The 22,199-nt window shown below is 46.9% G+C and overlaps 2 protein-coding genes across 2 annotated transcripts in view; both read right to left on the minus strand.

Moving 5' to 3' along the window:
- The window catches only part of LOC122934762 (gastrula zinc finger protein XlCGF57.1-like), a 956,305-nt gene that overhangs the window by 860,121 nt on the left and 73,985 nt on the right, over positions 1 to 22,199 (minus strand). The window lies entirely within an intron of this gene.
- Positions 11,718 to 22,199, minus strand: part of LOC122934818 (gastrula zinc finger protein XlCGF8.2DB-like) — a 34,215-nt gene continuing 23,733 nt past the window's right edge. The window contains exons 2-3 of the mRNA XM_044290518.1: positions 14,680 to 14,737; positions 11,718 to 13,007 (exon numbers count right to left, since the gene is read on the minus strand). Of these exons, the coding sequence (XP_044146453.1) occupies positions 11,899 to 12,996 (1,098 nt within the window). The 5' untranslated portion in view covers positions 12,997 to 13,007; positions 14,680 to 14,737 and the 3' untranslated portion in view covers positions 11,718 to 11,898. The remainder of the gene's footprint in view (positions 13,008 to 14,679; positions 14,738 to 22,199) is intronic.

Here is a 22,199-nt window from a genome sequence, read left to right on the forward strand (position 1 = left end):
TTTTAGGTAGAAAGTAGAATTTGGCTGTGACAGGGTGTGGAATTTTAAGGTAGGTTCTGGTTTTCTTATCAAGGATGCCTAAGTGGTAACCTTCGTCTATGAGTTCATATCGCTCTTTCTTAAAAGGGGGTGTAGGGTCTTCTGTCAATAGTGAGTAGTAGGCCTTATCTGATAGTATACGCAGGGACTCGGTGGTGTAGTATTTGCTGTCCATTATCACAATTCCTCCTCCCTTGTCTGCGTTTTTTATCACTATATCCTTATTTCCTTTTAGAGTCTTAATAGCTTTTTTTCTGTTCCTGAGTGAGGTTGCTGGTGAGTTTAGGATTGGGGCCGTTAAGGTTCTGTTTGAAATCCGTGATAACCATATTAAAGAAGGTTTCAATGTGTGGGCCTTTGCTTTCTAATGGGTAGAAAGTGGTGTGGCGAAACCAACCTCGCCACAGTGTTTTGGAGGGGGCTGTTTGCCAGCCTCCTGCCCCAGGATTACGGCCCTTTGAGATTCTTTTGCTAACTTTTAAACCCCTGAACCTATTCAAGTGAATTTTTGATAGGTTTGTCCCCAAGTTATACTGTTTAAATTGATGTAAGTTATATGTATGGACATTTCTGAAGCTGATTACTGGAAGTGTTCACAGTGTGAGGAGATGAATTCTCCTATTCCAAGATACTGTAAAAGATGTAGGTCTCTTCGTAAAGACTGTCTCCCAGACCAAAGTGAAAAGAAGAATTGCCCCTTGAAAAGAAAAGAGATGGGAAATTCCCTGGAAGATGAAGGCATTGATGTCCTAGATGGCAAAAAGCCAAAACTGACAGATATGCAAGATTCAGTTCTCGCAAGAAAAGATGATGAGGGAATCCAGAGCTTTTCTCAGCCCTCCACATCTTGTAGTCAGGAGGAGTACAGAGATAGTGACCAAGCTCACCAGGAAAGTTTAGAAGAGAGCCTTCCACCTTCTAGTGTTGGACCTTGCGTAATCCGCCAGACTAGGCTGAATAATGGATGCATTTGTCCATGGCAGAACAGGGCATCTCATGGCATGTTATACATGTGCGAAAAAGCTTCAGAAGAGGAACAAGCCTTGCCCTGTATGCAGACAACCAATTCAAATTATCGTATTAACCTATGTCAGCTAGAAGGCAGGACAGATGAATAAACACAACATGAAGATGCAAGACCACTGCTTGACCCTGAACACGGAGCCTTGTCTCGTTATTGGGGGAATTCCCTGTATGCTGTTAGAGACTGATTGCCAGGAGTGTAAGCTGATTGTACGCTTTTCCTGTTCGTCTGCTGGCAGCTATTCGCGAGGTTCCAGTTTGGAGTGCTATTTTGTATCCAGTTCAGGAGTTTGGTGTTCTGCAGTAGCTGTGCCTGTCTCTTAGAAAGGGGCATATCGCCTAAATGGATTTTAACCCCTTGTCTGCTGAAACGGTCCGTTACAATTAGTGGCAAGCAGCGGGATCGTTCCTACAGCCAGAAGGACAGCTACAGGAGACACCATTTCTTTGGATTTTACAACTTAAGGGCAACGCATGTCTCAGTACAGTGACCTTAAAAGCACCAGGATGGAACCAGCAGTGGAGTACAGATACTCTGTTGAGGAATTCGACCGTATGATGTGGTTGCGGCTGAACTTCTTCGGACCAAATCCAGCTGAGAAATACGTGAAGTTCGTGAGGAGTCTAGTGTTCAAGACCCTACTATACCGGGCAGAAGGTGACGGTCAGCTGCCACGTTGGGTGGACTTCCATCGGAAGTTACAGTTGCGGGACAGAGGGAGCCCAGTCTCCATTCCCCAGCGGCAGTGTGAAGTGCAGGGAGGGGAGAGCAGCGTCCTCCCTCCCCAGCGGCAGGCTGAGTTACAGGGGGCAGAGGTAGTTGTTCCTGCCCCCCAGCAGCAGAGTGATATGCCGGGAAGGCAGTGTGAAGTGCAGGGAGAGGAGAGCAGCGTCCTCCCTCCCCAGCGGCAGGCTGAGTTACAGGGGGCAGAGGTAGTTGTTCCTGCCCCCCAGCAGCAGAGTGATATGCCGGGAAGGCAGTGTGAAATGCAGGGAGAGGAGAGCAGCGTCCTCCCTCCCCAGCAGCAGGCTGAGTTACAGGGGGCAGAGACAGTCGGTCCTGTCCCCCAGCAACAAAAGGATTTGTTGGGAACTGGGAGCCTAGTCTCCATTCCCCAGCGGCAGCTTAACACACCAGGGGGAGACAGTAAGCCCCACAACTGTGCAGATGGGACCGTGGTCTCTGCACTCACAGCACAGGGGGTAGGGACAGTCGTTCTGTCCCCCAGCAACAGGGCTGTTTAGCCAAAAAGGAGACAGTCGGTCTCCCCCTCAAACAACCAGATCTCCAGCCATCTCCGCAGGGATACCAGGAGGAGGAGGTAAACGAGCCCTCCCTTCCCAGCTACTTCCCAACTGAGTTCTGGGGGCAGGGGATGAGCCTGCAATACCCACTGATCCCTTCCCAGCGGAAGAGCTGGCATCAGGGCAGAGAGCCGCTAGCCTCTGCTCCACCGACCCCCTTGTTACAGGACTGGCTTGTACCCCCCTCACCCCAGCGGATGAGCTGGCATCTGGGCAGAGCGCAGTCGGCCTCTGCCCACCAAGTACCTACAGCTCCAAGCTGGAGAACCACAAAGCAAGGAGTAGCAGATGCACACTCAACAGCTGGGGACCTACAGAACAGAGCCAGGCCCCAAAATTCAACAGGTCCAGTATTGAGTTGTGGGTGGGCTGCCAGACTAACTCAGGTACCGACCGGCGTGAGGTCAGGTATCTGGTTAGTCTTCCCTGGGGGGGGGGGATGTGTGGCAAAACCAACCTCGCCACTGTGTTTTGGAGGGGGCTGTTTGCCAGCCTCCTGCCCCAGGATTACGGCCCTTTGAGATTCTTTTGCTAACTTTTAAACCCCTGAACCTATTCAAGTGAATTTTGGATAGGTTTGTCCCCAAGTTATACTGTTTAAATTGATGTAAGTTATATGTATGGACATTTCTGAAGCTGATTACTGGAAGTGTTCACAGTGTGAGGAGATGAATTCTCCTATTCCAAGATACTGTAAAATATGTAGGTCTCTTCGTAAAGACTGTCTCCCAGACCAAAGTGAAAAGAAGAATTGCCCCTTGAAAAGAAAAGAGATGGGAAATTCCCTGGAAGATGAAGGCATTGATGTCCTAGATGGCCAAAAGCCAAAACTGACAGATATGCAAGATTCAGTTCTCGCAAGAAAAGATGATGAGGGAATCCAGAGCTTTTCTCAGCCCTCCACATCTTGTAGTCAGGAGGAGTACAGAGATAGTGACCAAGCTCACCAGGAAAGTTTAGAAGGGAGCCTTCCTCTTTCTAGTGTTGGACCTTGCGTAATCTGCCAGACTAGGCTGAAGAATGGATGCATTGTCCATGGCAGAACAGGGCATCTCATGGCATGTTATACATGCGCGAAAAAGCTTCAGAAGATGAACAAGCCTTGCCCTGTATGCAGACAACCAATTCAAATGATCGTATTAACCTATGTCAGCTAGAAGGCAGGACAGATGAATAAACACAACATGAAGATGCAAGACCACTGCTTGACCCTGAACACGGAGCCTTGTCTCGTTATTGGGGGGATTCCCTGTATGCTGTTAGAGAGTGATTGCCAGGAGTGTAAGCTGATTGTACGCTTTTCCTGTTCGTCTGCTGGCAGCTATTCGCGAGGTTCCAGTTTGGAGTGCTATTTTGTATCCAGTTCGGGAGTTTGGTGTTCTGCAGTAGCTGTGCCTGTCTCTCAGAAAGGGGCATATCGCCTGAACGGATTTTAACCCCTTGTCTGCTGAAACGGTCCGTTACAAGTGGATTTAGGTCTAATGTTAGAGGGAACGAGGTGCAGGGTTTGGGAGTGTGAAGGGGCCGTGTTGGTATGTGTCTGGCTGGGGGATGGAGGTAGTGGAGTGTCAATAATGCAGGAGGGTGTCCGTTCTTTCAGAGAGAAATGTCTGTGGAGGGTGAGTTTTCTCACAAATTGGTTTAAGTCCACAAACAGCTCAAAAGGGTCGGGATTGTTAGTAGGACAGAAGGACAAGCCTTTACCCAGAATGTCCCTTTCTTGGGAGTTGAGTCTATGTTTGGATAAGTTGAAGATGCCTAGTTGTTTCTCAAGTGTGGATGGGTCATGGGCGGTTTCTACAGTTTTTTGGACTTTAATTTTTTGAAGCATGGAGTGTCTCTTTCTACCCCCTCTGCATCCTCTGTGTCTGGGTTTGGGTGCTTTTTTCGGATACTTGACTGTAAAAGTGCGTGATCTTTTCATGTATATATATATGTAGATTCTGTGCGTCCACTATGGACATTTGCACAGTTATATGCGTGTGTATTTATATGTTTTTTATATTTATTTCTGATTTTCTTCTATATTTTTTATATAATTTTTTTTAGATGTATGTTAATATGTATATGTGTGTATGTATATATTTATATATATATCATTGGCCCCCATCATGACTGCGTACTATGCAAATTACGTGTACATATGCGCTCTTTGTGTTCTATGTGTACATACACACACATGTTCTTTGCAGATTATGGTTGATATATAACTTTATACATTTATTTCAGATTCCTAGCTCCACCTTCACATTTTTATAATGTATATGTGTTTTATGGGGGATAAACACTACCCACCATTTATATTTATTAACTGTACTATAGAGATCCTTTTCATGTCATCCCATTTATATTATTCTTTTTATTTCCCCTTATGTCTTCTATTATCCCATAATTTTAATATCCCATATATGTTTTTTAATTTTTCTTTTCTTTTATTTTATTCTATTCTATTTTTATATTTGTCCTTTGCAAATTGATCATTCCCCCCAGCAGTACACATATCCTGGTCATGTGATCACTATCACAGGACCGCGCACACAGTGCTTTCTACAACCCCTCCGTGCTGCCGGCTAGATACTTAGGCGCACAACTACCCATAACCCCGCCCCCCCGAACGTGCGCTCCACCATGCGTTCCACAGGGCGCTACTGTGTCCGACCAACACCTCCCCCTGTAATAATACCTGCCCCCAACCGCGTCCACTTAGCCCTTACCTCCTACATTTATGATAGCATTTCACCATTTGATGTTTCAAAACCTCCTCTTACTTTTCTTGCTGACCCCACCCCTCGATCATGCGTTCCACCAGGCGTTCCACCGGCAGGAGCATCTGGTGGATCGCATCCGATCGCTCCATTCCCCCACCTGCTCTCGGCCACCCCCATACCATTAAGGCTTCACTCCATCACACCCTTATGATTATTCCATTATTATTATCTATTCTGCCTATTATTTAATCTGATGATTTTCTTTGCCATTCCAATTGACTACTTCCGCCCTTTGGAATGCAATTTGCGTTCCACCGACCGGAAGTGATACTACATCACTTCCGTTTTCGGTCTCTTTCACGCCAAACTGTTAATTGAACTGCTAATTGAACTGTGCATTTATAGACCTGACTTGCCACAAGTATAACTATAGCCTACTTGCTCCTGATGAAGGGGAAACCTTGATCCCCGAAAAACACGTTGAGCCACATATCTTGCAATAAAGGTGATTTGATCAGAAGCACACTGCCTCACTGCCATCATTCACTGAGACTCTACACACGATCCTGGCCAGGGGGGAACCGTCACAGGTGTTTTATTCTTATCCTGCTGACGACCCCCCAGTGAGGTAAGTGCCTCACTGGATGTTTCTCATCCATTTTACTCCTTGTTTTTACCCTTTGTTTTTAATCTTCTGCGGATACCGCTAGCAGGAATTGGACTTTACCTGCTTATCGGTCTCAAACTGACTTTGTACCTTTTTAATATTCCATTTAAATATACCCTGTACTTGTATTTTATTTGTCTGTATAATATGCTGTTACTATACTACCAGGATACCACATTCTTCACCCACTTTTAGCTCGGTTTGGCGCCTTTTGTACGTTTCCCCACCCCCTTTGGTCATTTTGGACCCCCCCTTGTGTATTCCAATTCTACTAGGACAAAGTGCAATTCTTACTTCGGTCACTGGAGCGTGATCGTGAGATGCGTGAATACAAGCGCATGCTGATAGACCCACTACTGACAGTATTCCCACCTGACAGAGGTGGCTCAGTGGAAGCATGAGGCGGAGGAGGAAGTAGCAAATGCAGCTGGGGCATCTGCATCACCTCAGAAGGGATGGTTAGTATGGCCAAAATGTGGAAAAGCGTTGTCAACACACCACAACATTCAAAACCACCATCTAATACGGACTGGAGGCAGCATTTCAGCAACATGGTGGAACAGTATGTGTGTAGAGTTGATCGAGCACCGTAGTGCTCAGGTGCTAGGGCCGAACACATCGGGATGTTCAGGTTCTCGACCGAGCACCCGAGTATAATGGAAGTCATTGGGAGAACTCGAGCATTAAACCAGGCACCCCCTGCTCTGAAGACGGTAACGGTGCCTGGTTCGTAGGAAACTGTCAGAAATATATGGAAACACCACCAAAATGGTTCGGGAACAGCATGGGGAGGATGTCTGGATGCATCTTGGACTCCCAGGTCGCTGCTGGGAACAATGTTGTCTGATTAGTACGCCACTTTTACAGACTGACAATAATACGCACAAAACTGAAGATTAAATCGATTTTAGAGGAAAAATTGTCAGGAGACATTCTTTCCTGTATATTTACTTGTATATAAAGTGCAAGTACAGCCAAAAATGTTGTTGATTTTTGGAACTGGGGCCATGATTAAGAGAGATGGCCGGTATTGCGCCACTAGAGGCAAAATTTGTGGACCGGTTTGCCACAGTGAAACTACAGTGAAAGCATTTGCCAAGAATGTTTTCATTAATCAACAACGAAAGTCAGAGGTTCGAAGACGATCCAAAAGGCGATCCGGCGGCGTTATTCCCATGACCCACCAAGCAGCTTCCGGGAAACCAAAGTCTTTGGGTTCTGGGGGGAGTATGGTTGCAAAGCTGAAACTTAAACTAATAAGCCTGTGGCTTATATTGACTCAACACAACAAACCTCACCCGGCCCAGGCACGGAAAAGATTGACAGATTGATAGCTCTTTCTCGATTCTGTTGGTGGTGGTGCATGGCCGTTCTGAGTTGGTGGAGCGATTTTGTCTGGCTAATTCTGATACCCAACGAGATTACTCCGTGTTAATTAGTTACGTGACCCACGGTGGTGAGGATTGTGTTGACCAATCTCTTATGGGAGAGTGCCTGCTGCTTAGTTGACCATAGAAAAAATTATGGTTGAGGGCCTGCAGGTGAGCTGACCATCGCAAACATTATTGGCGAGGGCATGCTGCTGCTTTGTTGACTATAGATATCTTCTGCCTGATCGCACATTCCCGTGACGTCGATGATCCATTTGGATGTCTGCCTTATCAACGTTCGATGTTCTTTTATGCGCCTAACATGGTGACCACAGGTAATGGGGAATCAGTGTTCGATTCCGGTGAGGGACCCTGAGAAACGGCTACCACATCAGAGGAATACAAGCGGGTGTGCTCAAATTACCCACTCCTGACTGTCAGAAGAGGACACCGTCTATTGAATAATGTAATTTTGTCCCAGAAAATTTTTAGAAGCGCACAAGTTACACATCAGATGTGGGCCTGGTCAGGTCACTGTCATAAACAGACACCGTAGATTGAAAAATAAAAATTTATGTCACAGAAAATTTTTGAAGCATACACATTGCACAGCAGATGAGGGCCTGGTCAGGTAATTGTCAGAAGCGGACACCGTCTATTGAAAAATAGACTGATATTTTAGGGATGTGCACACTCAAAACAGGAGATGTGACGAGGATAATTTAACTGTCCTCAGCGGACACTGTCTACTGAAAAACTACACTGATATTTTAGGGATGCGCACACTTTACACAGGAGATGTGGTGTGGATAATTTAACTGTCCGCAGGGGACACTGTCTATGGAAAAACTGCACTGGATGTCACTGATATTTTAGGGATGCGCACACTTTAAACAGGAGATGTGGCGCGGAAAATTTAACTGTCCGCAGCGGACTATTACACTTTTTTAGCGCAGGATGCGCTAAAAATATATATTGCTGCTGTCACACACAATAGTCCTTAAAAGGACTTTTGGGTCTCTGAAAATTTTTTTGTATAAAAATCTTCCTATTACGCTCCCTATACTGTCTGTCCCTTCCTATGCACAGCTCTCCCTAACGCTGAGCAATTTAGCGCAGGTTGCGCTACAAACATATATTGCTGCTGTCACACACAGTAGTCCTTACAAGGACTATTGGGTCTCTGAAACATTTTTGTACACTTATAATATTTGATTACACTCCCTACACTATCTGTCCCTTCCTATGCTCAGCTCTCCCTGACTTAGAATGAGCCGAACACGCGTCATTAGGTGCTATATAGCACCCGATTACATGTTTCGGCCAGCCAATCAATGTAATACCAGTAGCCAACATGGCAGTAGCCAACAGTACTTACCCGCACATTTATTGGCTGCTTAGCAGCTGCGAAACATGCGGGGAGGAGACTCGAGCATTGCGCTCAAGCACATACGGTACTCGGTCGAGTACTGCCATGTGCCGAGCATAGCGATGATCGAGCCGAACATTCCTGCTCAACACGTAACATGTGCACACGTCTGCACGTACCAAATGATGGGTCTCCAAATTGAACGCATGGCCTGAGCTTGCCCTTTACGCCTTGGAGGTGCTGGCCTGCCCTGCAGCCAGTGTATTGTTTGAACGCGTGTTTAGCCTACAACCTACTCTCCTCACAGACATAGGACCGACGATAAGAGAAGTCCATGATTCTGTCTCATCTCTCATGCCCTTGGTCAGTTCATTGGCTCCTCAGAATGCAAAGAGGCCCAGATATGACGCAGATTTGGATTTTGCAGAAGAAACAGAATCCCAAAATTTTCAGTGGCAAACTCGAGGAGGAAAAAGGCCTATCAACCTCCCTATAGTAACATGAACAGCAAGCTGTTTGGAGATGGTCTTAAAGCCTTTACCTTTAACATGTTTGTCTATAATTTTGGCACTTTGAGAATTCGCAAATATTCTGAATATAGTCATATATATTTGTAATTTCGAATATTCTAGATTTTTTTTTTTCATCAGTAACCTCCCTTCTTGCTTGTGGGCCAATGAGAAGGCTGCAATATCTTTGTCTGAGCTTAGCAACATCCCTAGCAACCAAAAGGAAAGCTGCCGACCCCTTACTATATAAGAACCTCCCCAGCAGCCAGTGTATGCAGTATTTAGCAGATCTGAGAGAGAGAGAGCAGTGTTATTGCTGTGCTCTGTGCTTTAGATTAGATAGTTAGTTAGCTCATATATATAATACAAATAGTTAGTGGGAGAGAGTCAGTGTAGGTTAGATCGTCATATAGTGGAGCCAATTCTGCTGTCCATACATACATAGTGCTGTGATGTCACAAGTTCACGACAATACTTAGTGCACCCATCACTAATATGTAGTCAGACCTGTTAAAATGTGAAGTTGCACGTATTGCGCCAAAGTATTCGCATCATTAGTGCCGATTTCGCAATCGCGAATTTATTGGAGCACTCTATCTGCATATAAAGCTATTGTAATGTTCTGTGGTCCCAACCATTTTCTCCAGTCTCAGGAAACTTCTAGCAGCTTGAAAAATGTAGCTACAGTATAGTGACCCACGCCTGTATTTCAAGCGCATTACACGAATATTGCATTGCCGATTTTTCGCGATCAAGAAAATAATTTCGAATTTGCGAATTCTCAAATATATGACGAATATTCTACCAAATATTCGCAAAATATTGCGAATTTGAACATTGCCCCTGCTGCTCATCACTAATGATCAGTATGGTACCCACCATGACACCTAACAGCACAGTGACTACTTTTCACCCTTTAAATAGGCGGACTGACTGATTACAAGTGTGAAGGCGCGTGTAATACTAATTACAGGGCACTTCTTAGTTTATCATGTCCCTATAGTCAAATTATTTTCAATCTTTTCTAGGGGTACCATAATTTTTGTCCAGGCATTTCATTCGTTTTTTAATAGTTTTTTTTAAAATCTTTCTGTTGAACCACATTTCAAAAGCAATGTCTAAATTTCATTAGTTCATTTTCAGATTTTTTTTATTTATTTATTATTACTTTTGTCAGTTTTAAGTTATTTCAGTGACCATTGAAGGGTACCAACTATTATGTGTACATGTACAAATCACCAGAACTGGAAAGACCAAAAATCTGGTTTCAAGTAACAGACTACTTTTTTTAATTATTCAATATTACAGAAATATCAAAATTCTGATACAATAAAATATCAAATATAACCCCAACCCTCCCATGTCCAAGAGAGGGTAAAAACAAAAAAAAAATTAGGTACACTAACTAGAAATGATCATTTACAGCAACAATCAATGAATAAAATGTGCCATTGTGTTTGGCACAACTAATTTAGTGCTGTGATTCAGATGCTGGTAAACTTCTGGGTCATTGATTGAATGAACAGAAAGGTGATTAGATGAGCAAGCACTCAATTTTACACACTGTTTCTAGCAGAAAAAGGGGATAATCAGCATAAGTATACTGTCTGATGGGGAGATGTTGATAACATGCACAGAAGTCCATGTTACCCTCCTCCTGGGCCCATGTCCAGTTGCACAGGGAAAGAGAATCTATGTCTCTTTTTCTTCAGTCGGTTGGCAGGTGCCCCACTAGACCTTTCTCCTTCTCCACGCTAGTCAACATCACAGCTGGCTGAAGAGGTGGGAGGGCTGCTTTATCCTGGAATATCTCAGGTTGTGTAGCATCTAAAGCTGTAATCCAGGTCTTGTTTTAAAACCGACAATCTAAGCTTTAACTACTTCCTGACTGCTCATCGACTATAAACATACTGACCGGTTGAGTTTATCTATAAATGGACGTTCTGTAACGTTCTTTCAGAGATGGCAGCTGCACGGGAGCCTTATAAAATCCCTTTATTCCATGTGATAAAACATCCAACATACGTTCACAGAAGTCGTATGTTTCGGACCCAACAGTCTTTACTTATAGCATAGTTCTCAATGGGAGGTTTCCGTCCTCTCTGAGCTCACCTTAAAACACCTGTGTTATGGTTTGAAAGGTGTGCCGCCCCGGTCAAACTCCCCACTGCCACTGTCCTTGGAGCAGGTAGCTAATTATGGGATGAGTAAGGACCATTGGGTCTGAAACAAGTTAACTACTTCTATTCTGATCTGTCAGATGTTTTCTTGCATGGAATAAAGAGATTTTACCTAGAGGTCACCGCCAGCTCTGTGAGAAGGTCTGTTAGACGTTCTTCGCTACCTCTTGCATGACGTTCTTTGTTTTGGTTTCACTTTGTCATCTCCTTTCCTTCTCCCAGCTGTCACCTATTTGCACTAATTGTCTCCCTTTATTTTCCCTCCCATACTGCCTCACTTTGCGGTTTATACTTCTTCCTGGATGAGTTGTTCACTGCTGGATGCTGTTTCTTCTGATTCCTCAGATAAGTCTGTTTCCTTTATTTGTGTTTCCTTGCTGGCTTGATTGTAGGTGACCCTGACTCCGTCCGTATTAAGTGCAGGGAGCCGGTGGTCGTGTCCCCTCACTATTATAGGGTTTTCAGGTGTCACATAGTATAAGGTACGTGGGCATGCAATCGTCTACCATAAAGACCTTTGCATGGGCATAGCAGTCAGGGAGAGCTCTTAGGGTTTTATAGGGCTCACCCATATGCTCCTTAGTTTTGGATCAAGCCAGCCGGATGTTTATTTATAAGTTCCAGCTTTCTGCAACACCATCCGTGACACTAGATCTCTGTGCAGTGCTGAATTTTTCTTCACATGATTGTCAGCCTTAAAACAAGACCTGACAAGACATGGCTTGCATCTATAATTGCTTCACAGACTGAGATCCTGCCATCTGTTGTAAGAATGTATGAGTTACATTATGACCTGTACTACTGAGCAATAGTGGCTTCTCTTCAGTGTGAGTCCTCTCATGTGCAGCAAGACTTGATTTGTGACTAAAACATTTTCCACATTCAGAACATAAAAATGGCTTCTCCCCTGTGTGAGTTCTCTGATGTCTAACAAGACACGATTTCAGACTAAAAGATTTCCCACATTCAGGGCATGTATGTGGCTTCTCCCCTGTGTGAGTTCTCAGATGTTCTACAAGAACTGATTTCACACTAAAATATTTACTACATTTAGGGCACATAAATGGTTTCTCCCCTGTGTGAGCTCTCTGATGTGTAACAAGATGTGATTTCTGACTAAAATACTTTCCACAATCAGGACATGAAAATGGCTTCTCCCCCTTGTGACCTTTCTGATGTCTATGAAGATCTGATTTCTGACTAAAACATTTCCCACATTCAGGACATAAATATGGCTTCTCCCCTGTGTGAGCTCGCTGATGTCTATGAAGATCTGACTTCTGACTAAAACACTTCCCACATTCAGGACATGAATATGGCTTCTCCCCTGTGTGAGATTTCTGATGTCTATTAAGATCCGAATTCTGACTAAAGCATTTCCCACATTCTAAACACAAAAATGGCTTTTCCCCTAAGTGGATTCTTAGATGGTACACAAGATGTGATTTTCGACTAAAACATCTCCCACATTCTGAACATAAAAATGGTCTCTCCCCTGTGTGAATTCTCTGATGTCCATCCAGAAGGAATTTCCTGGTAAAAGATTTTCCACATTCTGAGCATGAAAATGACCTTTTATCTCTGTGATTTTTCTCATGTAAGGAAAGATTAGATTTCCTTTTAAAATGTTTCCCACGTTTCTGTTTAGTTCTTGTTTTGCCAATTTGTGATTGACTAGATGAAGGTTTCTTGTGACCAGCGGTAGAGAGATCTTCGCTGTGAAGGACTGAGGGTACATTAGGAGTCATAGAATCATCTTGTGTGGTATTGTTATCTTCTGCTTCATGACAGGAAGGTAAATGGAGATGCTTATGGTATACTGTCATCCTGTCTTCACCTGGAAAATAAAACAAAATGTTCTTACTTTCCCAAAACTAATTGTATTTATATTAATCAGTCAAGCTTTCTTGAGACAATAGCAAGCTAGGAAACATAAAGTAAATAGGAGAAATTAATGAAACCGGTGCTAGTGGCAACCAATCCCATTCCAACTATATTTTTTAGACAGGCTTTGGAAAATTAAAGAAGTGACTTGGTTGATTGTCTTGGGCAACAACTCCATTCTCTTTACAACAAGTTTATTTTCTTACGTAAACCTATCCTTTTAAATTCTCAGCTTCCGTATCTTCTAAACCCATTTGCTGCCGACCTATTCGGGGGCATTTAAGATGAATCATTTTTTTCAGTGTTGCATTCCAATTTTTTTTGGGAGTCTTAGGGCACATACCACTTACGAATTTATTTTCATTAACTCTTTCTGGGTGGGAATGTGAAAAAACAACAGCAATTCAACCTCTGATTAAGGCATTTGAGAATTTGCAAGTTTACCATATGACACACAAATGTGTTACCTCTATTCTGCATGTTAGTATGATTATGGTTTTCCCAAATTTGCATAGTTATGTCACGGCACTGTGCTGCGTCTATTTGTCAGAGTAGGTCCCAGTCTAAGAGGCGACCTTGACGTGATTAGTGGGCTTATGCCTTTTGATAAAAATGTACAATAATGCCTCTTGTACAGCAGTAGTATAGGGGGCTTTACACTTAAAGGGAACCTGTCTCTGGGATTTGATGTATAGAGCTGAGGACATGGGTTGCTAGATGGCCGCTAGCACATCTGCAATACCCAGTCCCCATAGCTCTGTGTGCTTTTATTGTGTAAAATTAACGATTTGATCCACATGCAAATGAACCTCAGTATGCTGTGTATGAGCCATTTATTTTGTGCTGAGTGGATGGCTAAGTGCACGGCTATCTCCTGGGTGACAACTGCCCTCTAGTGGTGTTATGAAACATCTATGTACCGAGCACTGAATACACATGTTTCTGAGTCCAGCATATATTGTCCTCTGTGATCCACCATATAGGGGGCTGTGATTGTGGCATTACATACCCTGCTGGCCACTTACAAGCCCTAGGTGGTCCACTTCATGTGTGGCTTATACCTCTGGCTCTTGGGTCAGACTATGTGATTGAACTCATGCGATGGATTTAGGTATCACGAGCAATTAGTACTCGCTCGTCGCCACATTGATACCAATACAGTGAATCACCGATATTACCTCTCTGACCCGGTTCACATTTTATCGGTTGCATACCCCTTTATGTTTTCAATATTGATCGTTAATAAACTTTTTATGTTTTGTTTAATAATCCTAATGTCCTAAACTATATTTGCTTTTTTTACAATAAAGTACAGCCTTTTAACCAATTTTTTTATTATTTTTTTTGTGTTCATATGCAAAGCACGCTTGAATTTATTTCTCCCAAGCATCATGGACATCACAGTCAGGCTCCACTCATTAGCTACTTCTCCTCTTGTCTGCTCACCTACAATATGGATCCCACTAAATCTGGTTATGAACTTACATCTGTGTCTGTTAATTCTCTCCGGTATACCATTGCACCAAACTATTAGGAGGCATCCGAGTGAACTCGAGGGCTGCTTTACACTCTCCCGAAAAGGACACTCTGACAGCAGTCAAACGAGATTTATGAAAGGCTCTTACCATTCACAGACGCTGATGCAGGTTTTTCAAGTCCACTCGTCGTTCCATCTGAACTTTCCTGCAGAGATTCAATGTTAAAGACATGAGAAAAAAGAAAAAGGAACCCGCGTTTATCTTATATCCAGGTGAAGATCAAATACTCTAGAAGACATGAACCAATGTGCCCTGGAGAAGAAGGATCTCCCCAAGTGGACTCCATCTTTTATGACAACGGAAACCTTTTGCAACCAACAATAACAATGAAAATGGAGCGTACAGTATACTCCACTGCTGCTGGGGGAGGTCAGTAGATGGAGTGTACAGTATACTCCACTGCTGCTGGGGGAGGTCAGTAGATGGAGTGTACAGTATACTCCACTGCTGCTGGGGGAGGTCAGTAGACGGAGAGTACAGTATACTCCACTGCTGCTGGGGGAGGTCAGTAGATGGAGAGTACAGTATACTCCACTGCTGCTGGGGGAGGTCAGTAGATGGAGAGTACAGTATACTCCACTGCTGCTGGGGGAGGTCAGTAGATGGAGCGTACAGTATACTCCACTGCTGCTGGGGGAGGTCAGTAGATGGAGCGTACAGTATACTCCACTGCTGCTGGGGGAGGTCAGTAGACGGAGCGTACAGTATACTCCACTGCTGCTGGGGGAGGTCAGTAGATGGAGAGTACAGTATACTCCACTGCTGCTGGGGGAGGTCAGTAGATGGAGCGTACAGTATACTCCACTGCTGCTGGGGGAGGTCAGTAGATGGAGCGTACAGTATACTCCACTGCTGCTGGGGGAGGTCAGTAGATGGAGCGTACAGTATACTCCACTGCTGCTGGGGGAGGTCAGTAGACGGAGAGTACAGTATACTCCACTGCTGCTGGGGGAGGTCAGTAGACGGAGAGTACAGTATACTCACTGCTGCTGGGGGAGGTCAGTAGACGGAGAGTACAGTATACTCCACTGCTGCTGGGGGAGGTCAGTAGATGGAGAGTACAGTATACTCCACTGCTGCTGGGGGAGGTCAGTAGATGGAGAGTACAGTATACTCCACTGCTGCTGGGGGAGGTCAGTAGACGGAGAGTACAGTATACTCCACTGCTGCTGGGGGAGGTCAGTAGATGGAGCGTACAGTATACTCCACTGCTGCTGGGGAGGGGTCAGTAGATGGAGAGTACAGTATACTCCACTGCTGCTGGGGGAGGTCAGTAGACGGAGCGTACAGTATACTCCACTGCTGGGGGGAGGTCAGTAGATGGCGAGTACAGTATACTCCACTGCTGCTGGGGGAGGTCAGTAGATGGAGAGTACAGTATAATCCCTGCTGCTGGGGGAGGTCAGTAGATGGAGATTACAGTTACTCCACTGCTGCTGGTGGAGGTCAGTAGATGGCGAGTACAGTATACTCCACTGCTGCTGGGGGAGGTCAGTAGATGGAGAGTACAGTATACTCCACTGCTGCTGGGGGAGGTCAGTAGATGGAGAGTACAGTATACTCCACTGCTGCTGGGGGAGGTCAGTAGATGGAGAGTACAGTATACTCCACTGCTGCTGGGGGAGGTCAGTAGACGGAGCGTACAGTATACTCCACTGCTGCTGGGGGAGGTCAGTAGACGGAGAGTACAGTATACTCCACTGCTGCTGGGGGAGGTCAGTAGATGGAGAGTACAGTATACTCCACTGCTGCTGGGGGAGGTCAGTAGATGGAGAGTACAGTATACTCCACTGCTGCTGGGGGAGGTCAGTAGAGGAGCGTACAGTATACTCCACTGCTGCTGGGGGAGGTCAGTAGATGGAGAGTACAGTATACTCCACTGCTGCTGGGGGAGGTCAGTAGATGGAGAGTACAGTATACTCCACTGCTGCTGGGGAGGTCAGTAGATGGAGAGTACAGTATACTCCACTGCTGCTGGGGGAGGTCAGTAGATGGAGAGTACAGTATACTCCACTGCTGCTGGGGGAGGTCAGTAGACGGAGAGTACAGTATACTCCACTGCTGCTGGGGGAGGTCAGTAGATGGAGAGTACAGTATACTCCACTGCTGCTGGGGGAGGTCAGTAGATGGAGAGTACAGTATACTCCACTGCTGCTGGGGGAGGTCAGTAGATGGAGCGTACAGTATACTCCACTGCTGCTGGGGGAGGTCAGTAGAGGGAGAGTACAGTATACTCCACTGCTGCTGGGGGAGGTCAGTACGAGTACGTACTCCACTGCTGCTGGGGGAGGTCAGTAGATGGAGAGTACAGTATACTCCACTGCTGCTGGGGGAGGTCAGTAGATGGAGAGTACAGTATACTCCACTGCTGCTGGGGAGGTCAGTAGATGGAGCGTACAGTATACTCCACTGCTGCTGGGGGAGGTCAGTAGACGGAGCGTACAGTATACTCCACTGCTGCTGGGGGAGGTCAGTAGATGGAGCGTACAGTATACTCCACTGCTGCTGGGGGAGGTCAGTAGAGGGAGAGTACAGTATACTCCACTGCTGCTGGGGGAGGTCAGTAGACGGAGAGTACAGTATACTCCACTGCTGCTGGGGGAGGTCAGTAGATGGAGCGTACAGTATACTCCACTGCTGCTGGGGGAGGTCAGTAGATGGAGAGTACAGTATACTCCACTGCTGCTGGAGGAGGTCAGTAGATGGAGAGTACAGTATACTCCACTGCTGCTGGGGAGGTCAGTAGATGGAGCGTACAGTATACTCCACTGCTGCTGGGGGAGGTCAGTAGATGGAGAGTACAGTATACTCCACTGCTGCTGGAGGAGGTCAGTAGATGGAGAGTACAGTATACTCCACTGCTGCTGGGGAGGTCAGTAGATGGAGCGTACAGTATACTCCACTGCTGCTGGGGGAGGTCAGTAGACGGAGCGTACAGTATACTCCACTGCTGCTGGGGGAGGTCAGTAGACGGAGCGTACAGTATACTCCACTGCTGCTGGGGGAGGTCAGTAGATGGAGCGTACAGTATACTCCACTGCTGCTGGGGGAGGTCAGTAGATGGAGAGTACAGTATACTCCACTGCTGCTGGGGGAGGTCAGTAGACGGAGAGTACAGTATACTCCACTGCTGCTGGGGGAGGTCAGTAGATGGAGAGTACAGTATACTCCACTGCTGCTGGGGGAGGTCAGTAGACGGAGAGTACAGTATACTCCACTGCTGCTGGGGGAGGTCAGTAGACGGAGAGTACAGTATACTCCACTGCTGCTGGGGGAGGTCAGTAGACGGAGCGTACAGTATACTCCACTGCTGCTGGGGGAGGTCAGTAGATGGAGAGTACAGTATACTCCACTGCTGCTGGGGGAGGTCAGTAGATGGAGAGTACAGTATACTCCACTGCTGCTGGGGGAGGTCAGTAGATGGAGAGTACAGTATACTCCACTGCTGCTGGGGGAGGTCAGTAGACGGAGAGTACAGTATACTCCACTGCTGCTGGGGGGAGGTCAGTAGATGGAGAGTACAGTATACTCCACTGCTGCTGGAGGAGGTCAGTAGATGGAGAGTACAGTATACTCCACTGCTGCTGGGGGAGGTCAGTAGACGGAGCGTACAGTATACTCCACTGCTGCCTGGGGGAGGTCAGTAGATGGAGAGTACAGTATACTCCACTGCTGCTGGATGGCGAGGTCAGTAGATGAGAGTACAGTATACTCCACTGCTGCTGGGTGAGGTCAGTAGACGGAGAGTACAGTATACTCCACTGCTGCTGGGGGAGGTCAGTAGACGGAGAGTACAGTATACTCCACTGCTGCTGGGGGAGGTCAGTAGATGGAGAGTACAGTATACTCCACTGCTGCTGGGGGAGGTCAGTAGACGGAGAGTACAGTATACTCCACTGCTGCTGGGGAGGTCAGTAGACGGAGAGTACAGTATACTCCACTGCTGCTGGGGAGGTCAGTAGACGGAGCGTACAGTATACTCCACTGCTGCTGGAGGAGGTCAGTAGATGGAGCGTACAGTATACTCCACTGCTGCTGGGGGAGGTCAGTAGATGGAAGAGTACAGTATACTCCACTGCTGCTGGGGGAGGTCAGTAGATGGAGAGTACAGTATACTCCACTGCTGCTGGGGGAGGTCAGTAGAGGAGAGTACAGTATACTCCACTGCTGCTGGGGGAGGTCAGTAGATGGAGAGTACAGTATACTCCACTGCTGCTGGGGGAGGTCAGTAGAAGTACAGTATACTCCACTGCTGCTGGGGGGGTCAGTAGAGGAGAGTACAGTATACTCCTGCTGCTGGGGGAGGTCAGTAGATGGAGAGTACAGTATACTCCACTGCTGCTGGGGGGGTCAGTAGACGAGAGTACAGTATACTCCACTGCTGCTGGGGGAGGTCAGTAGATGGAGAGTACAGTATACTCCACTGCTGCTGGGGGGGTCAGTAGAGGAGCGTACAGTATACTCCACTGCTGCTGGGGAGGTCAGTAGACGGAGAGTACAGTATACTCCACTGCTGCTGGGGAGGTCAGTAGAGGAGAGTACAGTATACTCCACTGCTGCTGGGGGGGTCAGTAGACGGAGTACAGTATAATCCACTGCTGCTGGGGGAGGTCAGTAGATGGAGAGTACAGTATACTCCACTGCTGCTGGGGGAGGTCAGTAGGACGGAGAGTACCGTATAATCCACTGCTGCTGGGGCGAGGTCAGTAGATGGAGCGTACAGTATACTCCACTGCTGCTGGGGGAGGTCAGTAGACGGAGAGTACAGTATACTCCACGCTGCCTGCTGGAGGAGGTCAGTAGATGGAGAGTTACAGTATAACTCCACTGCTGCTGGGGAGGTCAGTAGACGGAGAGTACAGTATACTCCACTGCTGCTGGGGGAGGTCAGTAGACGGAGCGTTACAGTATACTCCACTGCTGCTGGGGGAGGTCAGTAGATGGAGAGTACAGTATACTCCACTGCTGCTGGGGGAGGTCAGTAGACGGAGAGTACAGTATACTCCACTGTGATGGGGGAGGTCAGTAGATGCAGTGTACAGGTATACTCCACTGCTGCTGGGGGAGGTCAGTAGATGGAGAGTACAGTATACTCCACTGCTGCTGGGGGAGGTCAGTAGATGGAGAGTACAGTATACTCCACTGCTGCTGGGGGAGGTCAGTAGATGGAGAGTACAGTATACTCCCACTGCTGCTGGGGGGGTCAGTAGATGGAGAGTACAGTATACTCCACTGCTGCTGGGGGGAGGGTCAGTAGATGGAGAGTACAGTATACTCCACTGCTGCTGGGGAGGTCAGTAGACGGAGAGTACAGTATACTCCACTTGCTGCTGGGGGAGGTCAGTAGACGGAGCGTACAGTATACTCCACTGCTGCTGGGGGGTCAGTAGAGGGAGGTACAGTACTCCACATGCTGCTGGGGGAGGTCAGTAGATGGAGAGTTACAGTATACTCCACTGCTGCCTGGGGGAGGTCAGTAGACGGAGAGTACAGTATACTCCACTGCTGCTGGGGGAGGTCAGTAGACGGAGAGTACAGTAACTCCACTGCTGCTGGGGGAGGTCAGTAGACGGAGAGTACAGTATACTCCCACTGCTGCTGGGGGAGGGTCAGTAAGACGGAGAGTACAGTATACTCCACTGCTGCTGGGGGAGGTCAGTAGACGGAGAGTACAGTATACTCCACGCTGCTGGAGGAGGTCAGGAGTGGAGAGTACAGTATACTCCACTGCTGCTGGGGGAGGTCAGTAGAAGAGCGTACAGTATATACTCCACTGCTGCTGGGGAGGTCAGTAGACGGAGAGTACAGTATACTCCACTGCTGCTGGGGGGGGGGTCAGTAGATGGAGAGTACAGTATACTCCCCTGCTGCTGGGGGAGGTCAGTAGATGGAGAGTACAGTATACTCCACTGCTGCTGGGGGAGGTCCGTAGAATGGAGAGTACAGTATACTCCACTGCTGCTGGGGGGGGTCAGTAGATGGAGAGTACAGTATACTCCCCTGCTGCTGGGGGAGGTCAGTAGATGGAGAGTACAGTATACTCCACTGCTGCTGGGGGAGGACAGTAGACGGAGAGTACAGTATACTCCACTGCTGCTGGGGGAGGTCAGTAGACGGAGAGTACAGTATACTCCACTGCTGCTGGGGAGGTCAGTAGACGGAGGTACAGTATACTCCACTGCTGCTGGGGGAGGTCAGTAGATGGAGAGTACAGTATACTCCACTGCTGCTGGAGGAGGTCAGTAGATGGAGAGTACAGATACTCCACTGCTTGCTGGGGAGGTCAGTAGATGGAGGAGTACAGTATACTCACTGCTGCTGGGGGAGGTCAGTAGATGGAGCGTACAGTATACTCCACTGCTGCTGGGGGAGTCAGTAGACGGAGAGTACAGTATACTCCAATGCTGCTGGGGGAGGTCAGTAGATGGAGAGTACAGTATACTCACTGCTGCTGGGGGAGGTCAGTAGATGGAGCGTAACAGTATCTCCACTGCAGCTGGGGGAGGTCAGTAGAGGAGAGTACAGTATACTCCACTGCTGCTGGAGGAGGTCAGTAGATGGAGCGTTACAGTCTACTCCACTGCTGCTGGGGGAGGTCAGTAGACGGACGAGTACAGTATCTCCACTGTGCTGAGGGAGGTCAGTAGACGGAGAGTACAGTATACTCCACTGCTGCTGGGGGAGGTCAGTAGATGGAGCGTACAGTATACTCCACTGCTGCTGGGGGGAGGTCAGTAGATGGAGCGTACAGTATACTCCACTGCTGCTGAGGGGAGGTCAGTATACGGAGAGTACAGTATACTCCACTGCTGCTGGGGAGGTCAGTAGAAAGCTCCATTACATCAGTCTATAGAGGATTTGTAGAAACCTCAGCTTCATCTACCTGATGATCCAGGGGACATTTGGTTTCTCCTCTGGACAGTCCTGGGAATACAGAGGACTGGACATCTCTCTGGTGGATTTCTCTTAGTGGATCCATCTATCGGAAAACACAATACTATTGTCTACATTTAAGGATGTGATGATGGGTAAATTTACTGTGAAGCTGGTGATCCGTGAACGCTGACTTCCCCCTGTTCCCAGAAGGCTTGCCAGATTCCCCACTCCTATGTTTTGGCAGTCCAGGCTGCTCTGTCCTTTCCACACTTTGCCTGTGGTGCCTCTGTCTGCCCGGAGAGTGTGAGCTTCCTCCGGCTCTTTAAAGGGGTTCTCCACGAATTAGGAAAATGAAAATACGTAACTATTATTTAGGAATAGATTTATAATAAAGTACCTTTAATTAGTTATAATGGCTTGTTTTCTCTGGGGAGCAATAATTAGGAGAAATAAAATGGCTGCCGTACCTATTAGTACACACAAAACCTGTCCTAATCACACAGGAGGACAAGTTACTTCAGAGCACTGAGGTAAAGAGCTGCCTCATCCTCCTCTTTGCTCTGCTTGTCAGGGATTCTGGTCCTGAATACAGTTTAATATAATCTGCAGCTGAATCTCTGTAGGAATGGAGTTCATGAGGAGACATGAAGTACAGAGAGGAGGTGGGGTTTGTGGTTGTGTCCTGCTAGGTGATTAGGACAGGTTTTGTGTGTACTAATAGGACGGCAGCC

The sequence above is a fragment of the Bufo gargarizans genome, chromosome 4 (assembly GCF_014858855.1).
Source record: "Bufo gargarizans isolate SCDJY-AF-19 chromosome 4, ASM1485885v1, whole genome shotgun sequence".
Taxonomy (NCBI): domain Eukaryota; kingdom Metazoa; phylum Chordata; class Amphibia; order Anura; family Bufonidae; genus Bufo; species Bufo gargarizans.